Source organism: Lampetra planeri, chromosome 15, assembly GCF_965212315.1.
Source record: "Lampetra planeri chromosome 15, kcLamPlan1.2.h2, whole genome shotgun sequence".
NCBI classification, from domain to species: Eukaryota; Metazoa; Chordata; class Hyperoartia; order Petromyzontiformes; family Petromyzontidae; genus Lampetra; species Lampetra planeri.
The window spans coordinates 500,753-518,036 of NC_136121.1; the positions used below are offsets into that span (position 1 = coordinate 500,753).

The following is a 17,284-nucleotide window of genomic DNA, read 5'->3' on the forward strand; positions in this document are numbered from 1 at the left end:
TGAAGCATATTTGAGGGGGGGGGGTCTGACTTTTTGTGACGCCGTGTGACGAGGGGGGGGGGGGGTCAAAAATCGTCCAAAATCGCGTGACGTCATTTATGGACGGCCCCTGAGGGGACCCCCTCACACAAGCACACCACTCACACCGCCTCCCCTGTCTTTGACGGTCCTTGCAATGGGGGTTTTTGTATATAAAACCGCAAATTTTATAAAATTGTTTAATTATCATCGTACTGAACATAATAACACGTTTGAACGTTGCTGCGTGTTGAAGGTATTTTATGTAACACCTGCGTCTACATTTAATGCATTTAGCTAACAAAGTTAATCATTTATACCCCACCCCCGCCCCTCCAACCCCCCCCCCTCCCAGGTCACGTGATACGCGCTCCCGGAATCCACGTGACACCGGCAAATGGGGGGGGCAACGGCGGCACGCGGTGACCAATGGGAGCGCGGCGTTGCTCGAGCGCGTGACGGCCCTGGCCAATGGGTGCGCGGCGCCCGGGGAGCGCGATCCTGTGGGGATTGCGAGGCGGCTGGAGTGGCGAGACGGTGAGGGGAGGTGAGGGAAGGTGAGGGTGAGGAGGGGTGAGGAGGGGTGAGGGGGGGATGAGGAGGGGTGAGGGTGAGGAGGGGTGGGGGTGAGGAGGGGGTGGGGGTGAAGAGGGGTGAGGAGGGGTGGGTGAGAGTGGGGTGAGGGGGGGTGAGGGTGAGGAGGGGTGGGGGTGAGGAAGGGTGAGGGTGAGGAGGGGTGAGGAGGGGTGGGTGAGAGTGGGGTGAGGGGGGGTGAGGGTGAGTGGGGTGAGGGTGAGGGGGGGGTGAGGAGGGGTGAGGGTGAGGAGGGGTGAGGGTGAGGAGGGGTGAGGAGGGGTGAGGGGGGGGTGAGAGGGGGTGAGTGGGGGTGAGGAGGGGTGAGGGTGAGGGGGGGTGAGGAGGGGTGAGGAGGGGTGAGAGTGTCGTGAGGCGGGGTGATGGTGAGGAGGGGTGAGGGTGAGGAGGGGTGAGGAGGGGTGAGGGGGGGGTGAGAGGGGTGAGTGGGGGTGAGGAGGGGTGAGGGTGAGGAGGGGTGAGGGGGGGGTGAGGGTGAGGAGGGGTGAGGGGGGGTGAGGAGGGGGGGGGTGAGGAGGGGGGGTGAGGGGGAGGTGAGGAGGGGGTGAGGGTGAGAGTGGGGTGAGGGGGGTGAGGGTGAGAGTGGGGTGAGGGGGGGTGAGGGTGAGGAGGGGTGAGAGTGGGGTGAGGGTGAGGAGGGGTGAGGGTGAGGAGGGGTGAGGTTGAGGAGGGGTGAGGGTGAGAGTGGGGTGAGGGTGAGGAGGGGTGAGAGTGGGGTGAGGGGGGGTGAGGGTGAGGAGCGGTGAGGGTGAGGAGGGGTGAGGAGGGGTGAGGGTGAGGGGGGGTGAGGAGGGGTGAGGGTGAGGAGGGGTAAGGAGGGGTGAGGGTGAGAGTGGGGTGAGGGTGAGGGGGGGGTGAGGGTGAGGAGGGGTGAGAGTGGGGTGAGGAGGGGTGAGGGTGAGGAGGGGTGAGGGTGAGGAGGGGGTGAGGGTGGAGGGGGGTGAGGGTGAGGGGGGGGTGAGGAGGGGGTGAGGGTGAGGAGGGGTGAGGAGGGGTGAGGGGGGGTGAGGGTGAGGAGGGGTGAGAGTGGGGTGAGGGGGGGTGAGGAGGGGTGAGGGGGGGTAGGGTGAGGAGGGGTGAGGGGGGGGGTGAGGAGGGGTGCGAGTGGGGTGAGGGGGGGTGAGGGTGAGGAGGGGTGAGGGTGAGGAGGGGTGAGTGGGGGTGAGGGTGAGGGGGGTGAGGAGGGGTGAGAGTGGGGTGAGGGTGAGGGAGGGTGAGGAGGGGTGAGGGGGTGAGGAGGGGTGAGAGTGGGGTGAGGGGGGGTGAGGGTGAGGAGGGGTGACGGAGGGTGAGGGGGGGTGAGGAGGGGGTGAGGGTGAGGAGGGGGTGACGGAGGGTGAGGGGGGGTGAGGAGGGGTGAGGGTGAGAGTGGGGTGAGGGGGGATGAGGGTGAGGAGGGGTGAGGGGGGGTGAGGGTGGGGTGAGGGTGAGTAGGTGGGTCGGTGAGTGAAAGGGTGAGTGAGTGAGCGTATTGATTGGTGAACTAGCGAGTGGTTGACCGAGTGAACACGAGAGAGAGTGGGGACCCGACAGGTTGGTAATGATTGCGATGTTCCTCTCACAATGCAGATGTATCAACGTGTGGCTTGTCACTGAATGTGGTTTATTTAGCAGCGCGAATGCTTTGTTGAGTGTGCGATTAGAAGGCCTGGTTAATGTGGTTGTTGTTACAGAAATTTCTCCACCAGTGTTATTGAAAAAGCCCCCACCAAATCGTCAGTAAATAGCAGCAGAAGGTCTACTCCGCAACACACGTGGGGGGTTCCCGTACGAGCCCCTCTGTGCTTGGTGGACACAGCAAGCGGGCCGGGGTTGTTGTCACACCGCCGCTTCCGCTTGAGAATGTGCAGAGAAAGTTGCTTCTGTCCATCGCCACCTCTTGTGGTCTTGCCACCAATGATATGAACAGTTGACTTTGAAAGTCCTTGTTTTGTATCCACAAGTTACGTAGCATTATTAGGAAAACAGTAAACTGTTCATCGTTAAAATGTGTACTCAGTTTGTTACATTTATTTTTGGGCAGGATGCGTGTCATGATAACAAAAGACGAATTTGCCGTTATCACCGTTGTCATAAAACCATCCTGCAGGGCGGCCCATTGCCTTGTTGCAGCTTCTACTGTTGATGTGAACCCTTGTCTTGTGTGCCATGAGGTTGGCGAGAATAGGTGACGTTACGCCCACCACCTGATGTCTTGTTCAGGCCGATGCCAGCGAGGGTCTGCCGCCGGTGACATGTTTCCCCTGGGGACTGCTCAGCTCGGGGCCTCCACCTTCTTCGCTTCACCCCTTCCCAACGACGTGTGTGGGAGCAATGGCCTGCCTCTCACCCCCAACTCCATCAAGATTTTGGGTCGCTTCCAAGTGTTGAAGACGATCACGCACCCACGACTCTGTCAGTATGTGGACATTGCCCGGGGCAAGCACGGTATGTGGTGTGTTAACACATGGGATTCTGCTCGTCAGATGTTCACATTAACGCCAAGTCTGTAGACAGAAAAAAGGAAAGCAAGTTCCCATTGACAACCACATTACAACATCACCACCACAATGTAGCACAACCCAGAATACGGGTCTCTGGTTGATCACAGGGATAAAGGTTTCTTCCCCTGTGCGAATGTGTGAATGATGAAACAAGGTGAGGAGCAGTTAGTGCGCTGCACTACGAACCGGGCGACTCGAGTTCGATTTATGCTTACGGCCAAGACCAGTAATTAATATCTGAACTGGTCCTGGGCTTCTCCTGGGTTGACTCGGCCTTAAATTAGTACCTGGGCAACTAATGCAGCTGGGCGTGGTGCTGGCCACCCGCCCCCTTGTGTACTGTGCCGGCCTTGATAGATGTTCACTAACAGTGCTAGCCCCAACAGGCTGTTACAGGCTCCACTCGGAAACTTTATTTCTATTTCTTTGTCTTTTATGAAATATAAGTGGTATTTTTAAAGCAACTAAAATGTGCTGAAACGGTCTCACATTTAATAGTGAAACTTCATATGGAGCTGAGCCCATGTGCTGCCTTTTGTTTCCAGAACGCCTGATGGTTGTGTTGGAGCATCATGAAGACAGTGTGGAAAGGATCCTGAGTGAAGGTGTGAGGCTCAGGTGAGGCTTCCAATGGGGTTGCACGCTTTGGCCTTTTCAAAACACCTACATACGTCCGATTCGACATACGTCCAATTCAACTTCCTTTGGAATGGTTAATGTTGAGGTCAAGTAACGTTTCCGTAAACCAACTAAAACATTGGACTTTACCAGCATCGTTGAGTTATTCTCGTGGCCACCACGTGATTGTGAGTCTCCGTACAATAGACGTTAGAATCACTCTGAGGATCGCCTTGGTGATGTCACTGCAGTGGTTTACTGAAGTGATTTGGCAGGAAAACCCACTAGGATTGAGATACCACGGTATATATTGTACGATAATAGGTCCACGATAATTGTTACATCTGTTTTTCACTTACGTCATAATTATTGTTGGTTTAACTGTTTCGAATTTAAGCTTTAGTGACTGCAGGGATTCATATTCTTGGTTCTTTCGTTAAAGTCACGTAGAAGGGAAATAATAAAATAATAAAAATTCAACTATTAATTTTAACTGTTGTTAAATATTTGATTTTCTGACAAGGAGTGCTTTTAGCATCCTTACATTATCCCCTCTCCTCTAAAAAGAAAGACGTGCTTTTAATATTTCACGAATATAAACAGTTTAAAATATTTAAACACACTAGTTTAAAACTGTGTTTCTAAGGAATTGTCAGGCTGGATTGTATAATTGACTAACGTTAGTTTAACAGATGTGAAGCATACAACGTTAAACAATCTATACGATTCACAGATTAGTTTAATTGAAGTGAATCGTACAATGGTAACGAATGAATACAAGACACGGATGACCACCAAATGGTCACCCCCAAGCCAGGCAAGCGCAGCGTGTATGTTGTGTTGACGGCGCTTTGTTATAAAGCGGCCACGATAACGAGCGCTAACTATTGATGTCACGTTCACAGAGATTTCTGTAGAAAGTATATTATTAATAAGACAGACGATCCTTCAGGCACCTGTGCAGCCTGAGACATCTCAGACTCCAGCATAAGCCATGTATTTGAATGAACAGGTGAAGATGAAGGGGATGAGGTTAGAATGATGACCATAAGACTTTCGGCGAGTTGCCTGCACTTTCCAACGTCGGCGACCTGATTGAACTTGCACGCAATGTGCACGAAGCACTCAGTCGGCCCTGCCAAGGCCTCTGTAATTCCGTCGAGGTCCCTACTGGAACGTGGTGACTATTTAACCAAACACGATCGCCAACTTTAAAATAGGGTTCCGTTATATAAATATGGCCCTTATTCTTTCATTAGCCTTTTGAGCATCGTTAGTTGCGGCCAAATCTGCCTCACAAGCAGTTCGTAGATAAGAATATCGAAGGGCCACTGGCCATACATCGAACAGGAATATCCCTCAGTTGTACCTCAATAGGTGGCGTCTGATTGTGATCCTCGACTATAAAAGCCCGGAGTTCTGTTTGTCCGTCGACTAAATTATAAGAGCCTTTCACAAGGCCTTAATCGAAAAGTTATAGAAAGTGGACCCACCCCCCTGTCAGATATGGGTAGTATCTGCACACATTGGGGGTGGGGCGGGGGGGAAGAAGAGGACATCAGTGGGGGCGACGGGCGAGGCATGAAGCGCCGAGAAGTCCTCCGCAGGAGCTAGAATAAGGGACGGGTGTGATACCGGCCTTCGTTGGTGCTTGCTAGCAGTCTGTTAAAGGCTATCCGGGGGAACTTTGTTTGTCTTGGTTCTGTGCACGTGCGTGTGGCGTTCCCTCAGCACGCAGAAGCTGATGCAGATTGCCTACCAAGTGCTGGAGGGCCTTGAGAACCTCAATGGCCGAGGCATCGACCACGCCGCAATATCTCCACACAACATCCTCCTCACCATGCAGGTCGGGCTCCTCTCCTCCGATGGAGGCCTCTCAAACTCTTTAAGTGCAGCAACGCCAGAGCGTGCTCTCAGAGCTATGAGGTCCGCAATGGCCTTCTCCCTCATCGTGTCGTAACACCGTCGGTTTGGAGGGAACGACAGGTGGACGTTCGTGAGCTATATCACGATGGCTTGGTCTCAGTGGTACGTGTTCTATGCCAGTCGGCTGTGGTTTTTGGAACCCAGGCACATTATTTATATTTTTAAAGAATAAATTAATGATGATTGTTTGCATTTTAAAGCGTTGGCATTTCTGCAATGAAGTCCCAGACGTCTGGCGTTATGGAGCCTGTGGCGTGGCCTCGTGCCCAGTCTAGGAGTTATCGTCCTGGGAGAGAAACCGCAAAGGAAAAGCAGCTCATCTTGTTCACCCCTTCCCGTTATGCATGACAGACGCAAGTTCTCTTATTCAGATGGATGGTGTGCCTGTTGCAGCAGAAAACTTGAGAAATAATTATAATCTCTAACAACAGAAAAATGTGCGCAGGCCAGAAAACTAATATATTTAACAGCACACAAAGATGTGCGTTGCGTGTCCCGAAGATGTCCGCCTTATCCCAACCACCAGGCCCCAACGTGTGGCCATCTTGTTGTTAGACCACCGACTCAAAAGAGTTGAGAACATGTGGCCCTCCCGATGGGCAGCAGAGAAACAAAGACAAGTGTAGACACGTTTTTTGTCGTCATTAGGACACATCAGTACAGTACGGTCATCAATGTTTGCTCCTGCCATATGTAAATAATGTAAATAATTATAATGAGTTTTTTGTTAATCGCAGTGCCTGCTGTGTACAGGGAAACGTGAAGCTGGCCAAGTTTGGGATTTACTACATGACCAACGGTGGCACAGCTGTGGACTTCCCCATCGGGTGAGCTCGCGCTGCCGCGTGCACCCTACGGGCGACGGGGCGGCGCCAGCTGGGCCCCACCAGTTCCACCTCTCTCCGACACGCAGATCCCCATCGTACCGAGGGAATCCGTTTAATTGTTAATTCGTCATCAGCCAAGATCTCTTCCAATGCTGCACGAAGGCCTCCCCAACCCATCACCATCCCTCACAGTCTTGCAATCCAACAGTCCATCTCGCACCTGCACACTAATTGACTCAATCACTCCATCTGTGTCGTTGGCATCTTCTCGGGTGTTTTCCCTTCTTTGGCTGCCACTCCGCCTTTAGTCTCATGCCCTGTGTGATCCATCAAGAGTCTCTAAAGCGCTGGATTATAGCCACCTGCCACAGCACCCTGCCTGTGTGTGTGCTGTGGAAATCCACATGTATCAGAATCTTTATTTAGACTGGAGGAATTTGATGAGCTATGAAGCTCTTTCTCACAGATGTTCAGTAGGGGCGGGTCATTGACGGTATGTACTCGGTGCACACGGGATGGCTCTCTCTTGGTCATCCAAGTCATGTATACTCATGATCTGTTAATTTTTGCTCACTCTGAGAAGGAATTTGGTTTGCTACCGCTCAACTTGTTGTGTGCCACTAAGAGATAGGGCCTTACCATCAGCCTGACAAAAGCAAAGTACCTGCCTGGGTATTTTATGTCATAAAATAGTCCCCCCCTTCACTCTCAATGAGTGATGGGGCACTTATGGAGAGAGTAGAAAAGTTTCTATCCCTGTGCAGTGTGCTAATGACCAGCTCCGGTTTGGCAGCAGAGGTCTCACTCCATAATGCTACCTAGAAACTACCTGACCTAACACACCACATGAAGATCCAGGTCTTCTCTCTATGCTTGCCAAACATTGAGCCTATGTAAAGGAACATCAGCTCCAGTTTGAAACATTTAACCAGACTGGATTGTGTAAGGAGCTCACAGAACCTTGAAAGATCTGGTCACACTACCATCGGTGAGCTCGTCCGGCAGGTGAGGATGCATTGGCTGGGTCATGTAGCTCGTATGCCCAGCCACCGCATACTCAGCAGCTTCTGTTTGGCTGGATAGAGGGGGCTAAACATGTATGGCATGGGCCAGAGAAGAGATGGGCTGATTTGGTACAAAAGGATGTGGAGCTGATCAGACTGGCCGATGATTGGTACCAGCAGTGTCAAGATAGACCTCTGTGGAGGAAGCACGTGAAGGACGCTCCTGGGAAGTTGGAGGCATTCTCCCTCCAACAACAATGGAAAGCAGAGGAGTGACGCTCACAACAACGAGCGGAGCACCGGGCAGCTAAAATGCAGCAAGTTGGTACAGTAGGGAATACAGCCGGTACATCTGCCGGTCATCTCAGTCAGCCAACCCATGGCACCTGGGTCTATCCCGTGACCTCCTGTTAGCGAGCCTTAGACACTGCACATGGCCTAAAAGTGCACCTGGCCTGGCAAAGGTGCCGTAGTGACGTCACCGTCACTTAGTGGCGAATGGCAGGCATTGGTATTGTTGTGAGTGTTCATAGTCCCACAGTCTATTAAGGCTACACGGGGGATCTTTGTGTCTATGGTGATGGATGCAGTGAGCCGTCATACATGGCCCCGGAGGTGGTGGCTCAAGGCCCTGCGAGGCACGGGGAGAGACGGGCTCCGATCGGTCCCAAGAGTGACGTGTGGTCCCTGGGCATCATCCTGCTACAGCTGTGGCTGGTGAGTGTTGCTGCTGTGCAGCTGGTGAGCTCACACACACACCAATTCACCGGGTGGTGAGTGTCGCTGCTGTATGCAGCTGTTAAGCTCACACACACACGCCAGTTTACCAGGTCGTGAGCATTGCTGTTGTGCACTTGGGGAGTTTACACGCGTCAGCTCACCAGGAGGTGAGCGTTGTTTCTGTTCAGCTGGTGAGCTCACACGCACACCAGCTCACTGGGTGTAGAGTGCACTGACACACAACCGTGATATCAGATTTACCTTACACATATCTTGATTTTAATTAATTACGTCCATTTTGCCTAGATAATCCTCATTTATCACAATGTATACAAGTTGTGTTTACAAGAAAAAAACAATTGATATGTATATGGATCGGCGTAATGAACATGCAACTAAATATTTTGGTAAAACAAAAGCGAAATGTGAGCACCACAGATCAGCAGTGTCACTCTGCGTGGTGTCTCCCGTGCAGTAAATTGGCCGAGTGCGGTCTTATGCCGAGTGGCCTGGGTAGTGTTCGCCTTGCTTTGATTGTATTGATCAGAATCTTTATTGATCCTGGAGAAATCCGATGAGCTATGAAGCTCTTTTTTCACAGAAACTTACAATAATAAACAATCCACAACATTATATGATTGAAAATTATAGGAAAGGTAAACAAATCACTAAAAAACTAAATAAAATAAAAACTTGGATTTTGCGTTAGGTCGGTGTCTGCTGGACTGTCAGCCGTGTTCATAGGCATATAGACGCACGGGACACAAACAAGGGTCACTTCTGTGAATATAAAGTAGGAACTTGGATGAACCACAAAATGAAAAAGATTCATACCAAGCCAATGTATCCAGTTGTCACTGACGGTTATGACTGGCTTTGTGTTACAGGGTGAAAAACTGTGGCCCAGAGCGAGCATCGCGGAGAAGATGAAGGCGATTGTAAAGCTAGGTGGTTATTCTTGAAGGTTTTGCTTACTACTGGAACGTGAGAATGGCTGTTGCTTGTATGGGGAGACTCATCGTGATGGTCGGTCGCTTGCTGTGTCGCCGAGTGAGAACGGTGGGATCGGGCATCCTCGGTCAGCATGGTTGTGTCTCATCGGTTGTGTTTGACTCCATCGGGGGAGCGTTAGGGTAGTGGTTAGCGTGCTGCGAACCCAGCGACCCGAGTTGGATTCCTGCTCATAGCCACCAATACAAGTGACGATTATCTGAACTGGTCCTGGGCCTCCCCTAGGTCGACTCGGCCTCAAATTAATACCTTGTGCGGTGTGTAAACATTGCTACTAAGGAGACAAAGGCGGCTGGGTGTGGTGCTGGTGACCCACCCCCTGTGTGCCGTGCCGGCCTTCATAGGTGCTCGCTAACAGCACTTGCTCCAACAATCTGTTAAGGCTACACGGGGGTCTTTGTTTGACTCTATGGTTGTGTTTGACTCACAAGAAGTTGCACCTCGGACAGTATTAAAGTAAGAGGAACCCTTTCCCAGATGTTGTCACGACCAGAATGAATGTTTGAGAAATGGTCGGTTAATAGAACTGTGGGTGGATCAAGAGTAACCTCGCACTCACTGCAGCAGGATTTAAGATTTGGAAAGAGTTTAATCACCCTACCCAATTTTTTTCCACCCAGCAACATAATATATCTCTTGCAATTGTATTCTACACACATTTTGTCAGGTCTTGGAGAGGAATTTACAATATGAAGGGTCATACCATGCTCCATCCCATCAATTCAAACACAACATGAAAGGGATGTGTTTATTGCTTGCTGTCTGAGCCTGCATTGGGCATGTCTTTGTATCTGTATATGCCTGTGTGTGTGACGCCTGTGTGTGTGACGCCTGTGTGTGTGACGCCTGCGTGTGTGACGCCTGCGTGTGTGACGCCTGTGTGTGTGACGCCTGTGTGTGTGACGCCTGTGTGTGACGCCTGTGTGTGTGACGCCTGTGTGTGTGACGCCTGTGTGTGTGACGCCTGTGTGTGTGACGCCTGTGTGTGTGATGCCTGTGTGTGTGACGCCTGTGTGTGACGCCTGTGTGTGTGACGCCTGTGTGTGTGACGCCTGTGTGTGTGACGCCTGTGTGTGATGCCTGTGTGTGTGACGCCTGTGTGTGTGACGCCTGTGTGTGACGCCTGCAGGCTCTGAGCATGATGTGGTGGCTGCGATGCTGCGCACTCACGGCGGCTCCCACTCAGCTGAGGTACAAGGCCTAGGCACTCTTCTTGCTCGACTTGCAAGCAGTACATACAGACAACCCCATATATCCAGCACGGTCACTGCCCGACACTGTTCGATATGAGTACAAGTAAAGTAGAGAAAGTTGTGTGAGGAATTCGTCAAGACAGGCATACCTCTTATAGCGCTCAGGATGCATTCTATGCAAAAGCACTATACGAAACAGCGCTATAGGAATGGTTCCAGTGGACATGCATTACCGACAGTGCTTTTGTTTAGCTATTAGTGATATGTGAGGCCTTCATTAGGGCATCGGTAATAGCCTTCATAACGATGCTATACACAAATTAGATAATTTATAAATGAAAATTTAAACTATTAATGATGATGACATAAAAAATATAAAATAAGTTACACACTTACCGGTCCATTCGGTCGGAGCTTGCGTAAACACGCGTTCCGCGGGAAGCATTCAAGGCTGGTGGGCGGAGGCGGGTGCTGATTGGCTCAACGGCAGCGTTCGCCGCTTTCACTGGTTGGGCACGTGGCTCGGAGAACAGAGGGAGCGTCGCGCGCTGCGGATTCTTGCGCAGGAATTTTCCGCGCAGGAATCTCGTGCAGGAACTGTCCTCCAGGACAAAGGGCATTATCAGGAAACGGTGCCAAAAGAGGCAGCGCTGTAAGACGTATGCCTCTATGTATGTATGTTGAACTTCTTCCGCACAGGAAGTAGCCAACCATGCAAATTGGAGGTCTGGGGGAAGGACAACAAACTAAACACAAAAAGCAGTCCTAAATAAATGAGCTTTAAATCTGGAAAATCTGGAAAAAAAATTTGAGTTTTCAATCTGTATGTGTATGCAGTCACATGCAGGACTGACAGCAAGAGGATGAGAATGCTGGCGATTGAATGGGGGCCTGCAGAGACATTATTCCTCGTAGCTCAAAGGCTTCAATTCCTGACTTGGGCGCCTTTGTTGAGTTTGTTCTTCCTCTCTTCTGCATGAGTTTCCTCCAGGTTCTCCAGTTTCCTCCTGTAGCTAAACACATTTTCAGTATACAGCAAAAGCTCTGTTATCCAGCACCTTACCATCCTGAATGCTTGATTTACCGGCATCTGTCATAGACGGCAATACAAATCTTCCTTCGCTTATCCGGAAACATTCCGACAGCCATTCGGCATCTTGCCGTGCGCTTACCATGAGTTTTTGTTTACGGAAGCTTCAGAACGATGCTTAGTGGTGGCGATAGTGGCCTCAATTTCCCGAATTGTAAAAATCAGCCATAGTGACAATGTATTGCGGTATTCCTGACTTTATCACTAACCTCAGAAAAATAATACTTCATTTATTATGTCATCGTTCAGTTGAGTCATTGCGGTCAGTTCTGCTGATCACACCGCACCGTGCCATGGCCGCTCTCTTCTGGGCCTTCTCACCGCAGTCACGGAGCCCCTCGCCATCAGTCTGCTCTGAATGGCTCATCCCGCTCGCTCGCAGTGGGCTACGATGTTAGGCAGTGCCCTCCTTGTCCCTCTGCCTGCTGATCGAGTCATACAGCCGCCACCGCTGGAGAAGCACCTGTGTGACATCGTGAATGCTCACGGCCCGCATTACCCACGTGGCACTCGTGCATGGCCATACCCCAGCCAGTGCAAAAACGTGGCTTTATTCTGAAAGAAGACGAGTACATGGAGTTATTATATAATTGTCGTTACGCTCGTTTACCCAGGAAAAGCCCGAGTCTCAAAACTCTTTTCCAGGAGGGTCCTGCCAAGATTTGTTTTGCAGAAGGGGGTGATGTTGCTGCTGTGTGATTTTTAAAGAATTGGAATTTTTTAGCCAAAATCATACACTGAATGTTTTTCTTTAGCTATTGGAGGAAACCAGAAAAGCCGGAGGAAACTCGCGCAGAACAGGAGGAGATCCTACAAACTCCACACAGAAGTGCACCCGAGTCGGGGGTCGAACATAGACCTCTTCTTGCTGTGAGCACAAGTGATACCACTGCGTTGCCACCCTGCTGCCCATTGCTGTCAAATGGTTCACATCTCATTACTCGCAGGCGTTACTAAATCACATTTGTGGTGATACACCCAGACAACGTTGGGACAGAGACGTGCGGAACTGCGACCCGTTGCCACACAAAGGTCCTTACAGAGCACCTGGAAGAGGATGCACGGAGAAACTGTTGTTCATCTGAGAATGTCTGCAGGTCCTTGGGGCTGTCTGTTGGCAATACAGTACTGACGTGTGCCGTGTTCCAGGATCTTCCCGAAGATCTGCGGAGTTTGCTGGGAAAGTGCCTCGTGTTTTCCCCGAGAATGAGGTATTTAAACACAAAACTCACAATTATTCCCCTGGGTATATGGTTACATTTTTGAAAAGCATCTTCTGTCACTGTGAATAACTTTGGTCTGTGCGAATCTCCTTTCCCGACTTACCTGTCTTCCTTCATGCCATCTCAATCTGGATGTTCCGTTGTAGATATTTATTCAAATGGGGTGCACAATTGTTTATTCGTCCAACCAATGATGGCTAAAACCCCATTTGATGTTGTGTATAGTGAACTGAGCAAAGGGCACCTCTCATCCCCATTGTGATTTAATTTATTTGTTTTCTTTTTTAACCTACGTGACTTTACCGAAAAAAACAAAGAGTAAGGTTAAAAATTATCCGAGCCGAGGCATGTTGTATCTGCTGTTGGAGAGGAGTGAAGGCGTGGGCAGGAAGGCCGAGAAGAAGAGAGTTCCAGTAGTCGAGCTGAGTGAACACGGGGGAGTGAACCAGGGGTTTAGCAACAGAGCAAGCGATGAGGGGACGGATTTTGCGAATGTTGAATAGGTGAAAGCGGAAAGTACGGGGAGTGGCAGAGATGCGGTTGGAGGGGGAGAGGTCAAGGATGGCCCCAAGGTTGCGAGCAGAGGAGACAGGAGTGAGGGAGATGGGAGGGAATGAGATGGTTGGGGCAGGGAGAAGGGAATAAAATGATTTCAGTTTTGGTAGGATTGATGGAGAGGTAGTAGTATGACTTAGAGGATTGAACTGTGACGAAGCTGTCGGAAACGCAAGAGGCAAGGGCAGACAAGGGCATGGAGGAAAAGGAAATGACAATCTGGGTCTAGATTTGAAGCTTTCGTGACTGCAAGGATTCATACTCTTAGGCTTTTTCGGTAAAGTCACGTAGGTAAAAGATATAAATAAAATTAATAGAAGTAATAATATAAATAAATTAATAAATCACGACGTTTCGGAGGCAACATAAGCTTTCGTATTCAGGTTGTGCTGTGACGGTTCCACCTGAAGATGGAAGCTTGTGTTGCCTCCAAAACGTCGTGATTTATTATTTTATTTATATTATTACTTCTATGAATTTTATTTTTAACCTACGTGACTTTACCGAAAAAGCCTAAGAGTATGACAATCCGGGTGTTGTCAAAGAAGTGATGGGGAAAGTTAGATGAAGAAACGACAACTTACAGTAGTGAGATGAAAAGGGAGAATAGCAAATAACCTAGGACAGCCCCTTGGGGGACACCCAGCAGTGAGTGATGGGGGAGGGAGGGGAGGTGGATGTCGAGTGATGAGACTGGAGCCAGGAAAGGGGTGTGCAGGAGAGACCGAGACTGGAGAGAGGGTGGTGAGGAGCATGAGGTGATCAGCTGTATCGCAGGCTGAGGAGAGATCGATGAGAATAAGGATTGAGGAGAGGCCAGCATGGGCAGAGTTTTCTCTATGATTCTGTACAGTGAGGAGGGCAGTTTCAGTAGAATGGGAGGAATCCTGCTTGGATTTGAGGGTAAAGAGAATTAGATGAGATAGAGTGATCCAGTGCTCTTTAAAGTTGTTCTTTTGGAATAGCCATGGCGAGTGCTGCTCTTTTTGCCTCTCACGTTAGAGGCATCCTCCAACATGAGAGGCCATCCTGAAAGAGCAGCTTTTAAGAACATTTATCATACATCGAGCTGTGAAAACCATCACTTTCATAGAGCGAGCCATCTTTGATTCCAATGTGGGGTTGTGCATCACATGCTGTAGCTGTGCTGACCGAGCCCCCGTTGCGTCTGGCTGTGCCTGGACAGGCCGACAGCGGCTGAGCTCTTGTCGAGCACCGTCTTCTCCGAGGTGGCGTCATTAATGGAGCCGTCGCCAAGGCCTCCTGTCACCCTCTTCTCCCCCGGCTTGCGCAGCGAAGACCTCCTGCTGTCTCCACTTGGTGAGCTTGCACCTGGTGGAGCTGGGCTACCATGTGACATCCTCGTGCTGTTAGGCAGAAGCACAGCCAGCTGGCGCACTTTGTCCTGTGGGCGTGTTCGGCACTGCGGAGATTACGAGCTTTGGGAGGAACTGTAGCGGTGTTGAAATATAGTGCACTGGGCTGTGGCGATTGAAAAGAATTAGACATCATCGCCAATTATCCCATTTCTACCAGAGCTTTATTCTGCTAGAGCCCGTAGATGTTGTTACAAAGTTAACATTCAACCTCCAAGGTGTGCTCTTCCAGTGTTCTACCACCTGGCATGAGATATTCCTTTTGGTCGCTAACCCATGTGCTACTCTAGTGCCTGTCTCACCAACCTGCGCTCCTCTGTCATGCACACGTTCCACACCCATTGCAACCTCCTTGAGCTGATGACGGCGACAGCACGTCACCACCACGCTCTGTTGGTCAGCTACAAACCCAGCGACCCGAGTTCTATTCCCGCTCATGGCCAAAACCAGTGATGATTTTCTGAATCAGTCTTGAAACTCCCCTAGGTCGATTCAGCCTCAAATGAGTACCTGGTGCGGTGTATAAACATCGCCACTAGGGAGACAAAGGCGGCTGGGCGTGGTGCTGGTCACGCGCACCCCCTCATGTGCCGTGCTGGCCTTTATAGGTGCTTGCTAACAGCACTTCCCCCAACAGTATGTTAAGGCTATAGTGTTGATGGGGGACCTTTGTATTTCGACTCTAGAGGAGCAGGAGGACGAGGACGATGATGACCGTCTGGCAGAGAGGACTCTGGACGAAGTGTACTACCTGTGGGCGCTGGCAGGTGGAGACCTGGAGAGGGAGCTGACCAACTCTGGCATCATTAAGTCGAAACCACCCATCTGCACCCTGCCCAAGTAAGAGTCTCAGGCTTGCAGGCTGTGTGAGGATTGGAGAGTAATGAAGGCTGGTGTCAGGGCAGCCCCGTGGCCTCTTGTACCATTGCAGGGAGTTTGGTAGTCAGTGGTGTGTTCTTATGAGTTTCACTTGTCACGTGGGTTGGAGGTCTTTGTTATTGCTGTTTGCTTGCGCTGTACGTGTCCTTCGAACGTTGATCCACACTGGCTTCACGTATTGCCTCTGTGGTCTAGTCAGCAGACACTGCCAATGCATGTCGCCACTGTACTGTATTCCAGGATAAAAAAATGTTTCTAAGCGATTAACAAACTATGGAAATGAACACTAAATACAAGTAGTTTATATCACAAATAAGCAGCAAAAAACGTCCTATTCATTATTGATACTCATTACAAAAGAAAAATATACAGGAAAAGCTCTTAATTTGTGGATTTTTCTTTAGAAAAATTCGATTATTTGCGGTTTGATATTTGCATACTTGTGTAGCGGCATTGTTGTGCGCTGTGTGCGATTGCCACTACTTACAGCCTGTAATCACGGCCTCCAATCAAACAGGGGGCAGAAGGGAGACTGATGGAGATGAGTGAGGCTGTTGGGCCAAGGTAACCCCCAGGATAGCTCGGGACCAGAGGTACAGACCCCAGACCCCCAAGAGGGGGGCTGGGGGATAACGTCACACTCCAGGCCCCTCTAGACGGTTCCAGAAGGGAGGAGTGGCTAGGGGCGGAGTGAGTTGTCGTCCACTCGAAGATGAAGAGGCTGCCCTGAAGATGGCCCTGAAGACCAAGGAGCCAGATCCGGACCCAAGGACCTTGGCTGGGTCTGGTCCGAGCAGCCTGGCTATAGGAGGACCCTATAGACATTAGTCACGAATGTTTCAGGCACACCAGTGAGGAGGATATACCTCTCTAGTGTAGCGGGTGGAAGGGGCCGTACCCCTCTGTGTTCTGTATCGCTATTGGAAAATAAACGTGTTGCCTCCAAGAGAGAAGTCTCCCTCTAGTTTGTACCCACTATACTTGTGAAATGAGATGGTGACATCTACTGGTTGGAAAAGGGAAGTACGGGTACAGGTACCACTAGAGGTATCTGGGCCAAGGTGAAGGGCAGGGCCAGCCAAGAAACTCCGAGAACCGGCTAGAAAGTTCCACGAGAGGGCGTGGCCGGAGGCGGAGCCTAGGCGCGCCATTTACAAGAGATGCGTGGTGCACAAGACACGGCGGCCGCCGCTAAGGATGTGCGGAGCGTAACCGATCGTACTCGAAGACTTCCTCAAGTTAAAGAATTCGTCGCGGCAGGCGGCGACTAGAGCACCTTCACTTGGCAATTCGAGGTGGCTTTCTGTTCAGTACATTGGACGAAGGAGGAGGCGCTGGTCGCTCTGTCAACTGTTTTGGACGACGACGCTCTCCCGGTCTTTAGAGCTATTCCTGCCGAGAAAAAGTCCATTCTTCGGGGTGCTTATGCTGAGATGGCGGATGTCTACGAGCCGCCTTCCGACACGCGACGCAAATTTATTCAACGTAGGCGAGAGAAAGCCAAAACGCCTATCGCAGCGCGCTGTTGGCGTTAGCGGGTGCTGCTTACCCTGGCGTGAATCCGGAGGCCCTCGACTCGATCGTCATATAACGAATGTTGGGACTGGTGGAGACATTGCGGTGGTCCTACCTGTGTGTGACGAAGACATCCAAACGTTCCGGTGGGCCGCCAGGTGTCTTCAGGCCCACGATAATCTACAGCGTTGGGTCTCGGATGGCGGCGTGGACGGGGGACCTCAGCCGAGACGGGGAACCGAAAGGGATGGG

At 50.8% G+C, this 17,284-nt stretch overlaps 1 protein-coding gene across 7 annotated transcripts in view; it reads left to right on the top strand.

The window, feature by feature from the left end:
• The first annotated feature begins 433 nt into the window (after window positions 1-433).
• The window catches only part of TBCK (TBC1 domain containing kinase), a 42,062-nt gene continuing 25,211 nt past the window's right edge, over window positions 434-17,284 (top strand). The window contains exons 1-11 of one of the 7 annotated variants that reach the window (XM_078600772.1): window positions 434-555; window positions 2,815-3,039; window positions 3,641-3,713; window positions 5,445-5,559; window positions 6,393-6,466; window positions 8,061-8,187; window positions 9,078-9,138; window positions 10,331-10,392; window positions 12,634-12,695; window positions 14,449-14,582; window positions 15,325-15,478. In XM_078600772.1, coding sequence (XP_078456898.1) covers window positions 2,847-3,039; window positions 3,641-3,713; window positions 5,445-5,559; window positions 6,393-6,466; window positions 8,061-8,187; window positions 9,078-9,138; window positions 10,331-10,392; window positions 12,634-12,695; window positions 14,449-14,582; window positions 15,325-15,478 — 1,055 coding nt within the window. In that variant the 5' untranslated portion in view covers window positions 434-555; window positions 2,815-2,846. Of the gene's footprint in view, window positions 582-2,647; window positions 3,040-3,639; window positions 3,714-5,444; window positions 5,560-6,376; window positions 6,467-8,060; window positions 8,188-9,077; window positions 9,139-10,330; window positions 10,393-12,633; window positions 12,696-14,448; window positions 14,583-15,324; window positions 15,479-17,284 lie in introns of those variants that run through there. The other 6 variants (XM_078600769.1, XM_078600765.1, XM_078600767.1 and 3 more) reach the window with 6 other exon arrangements.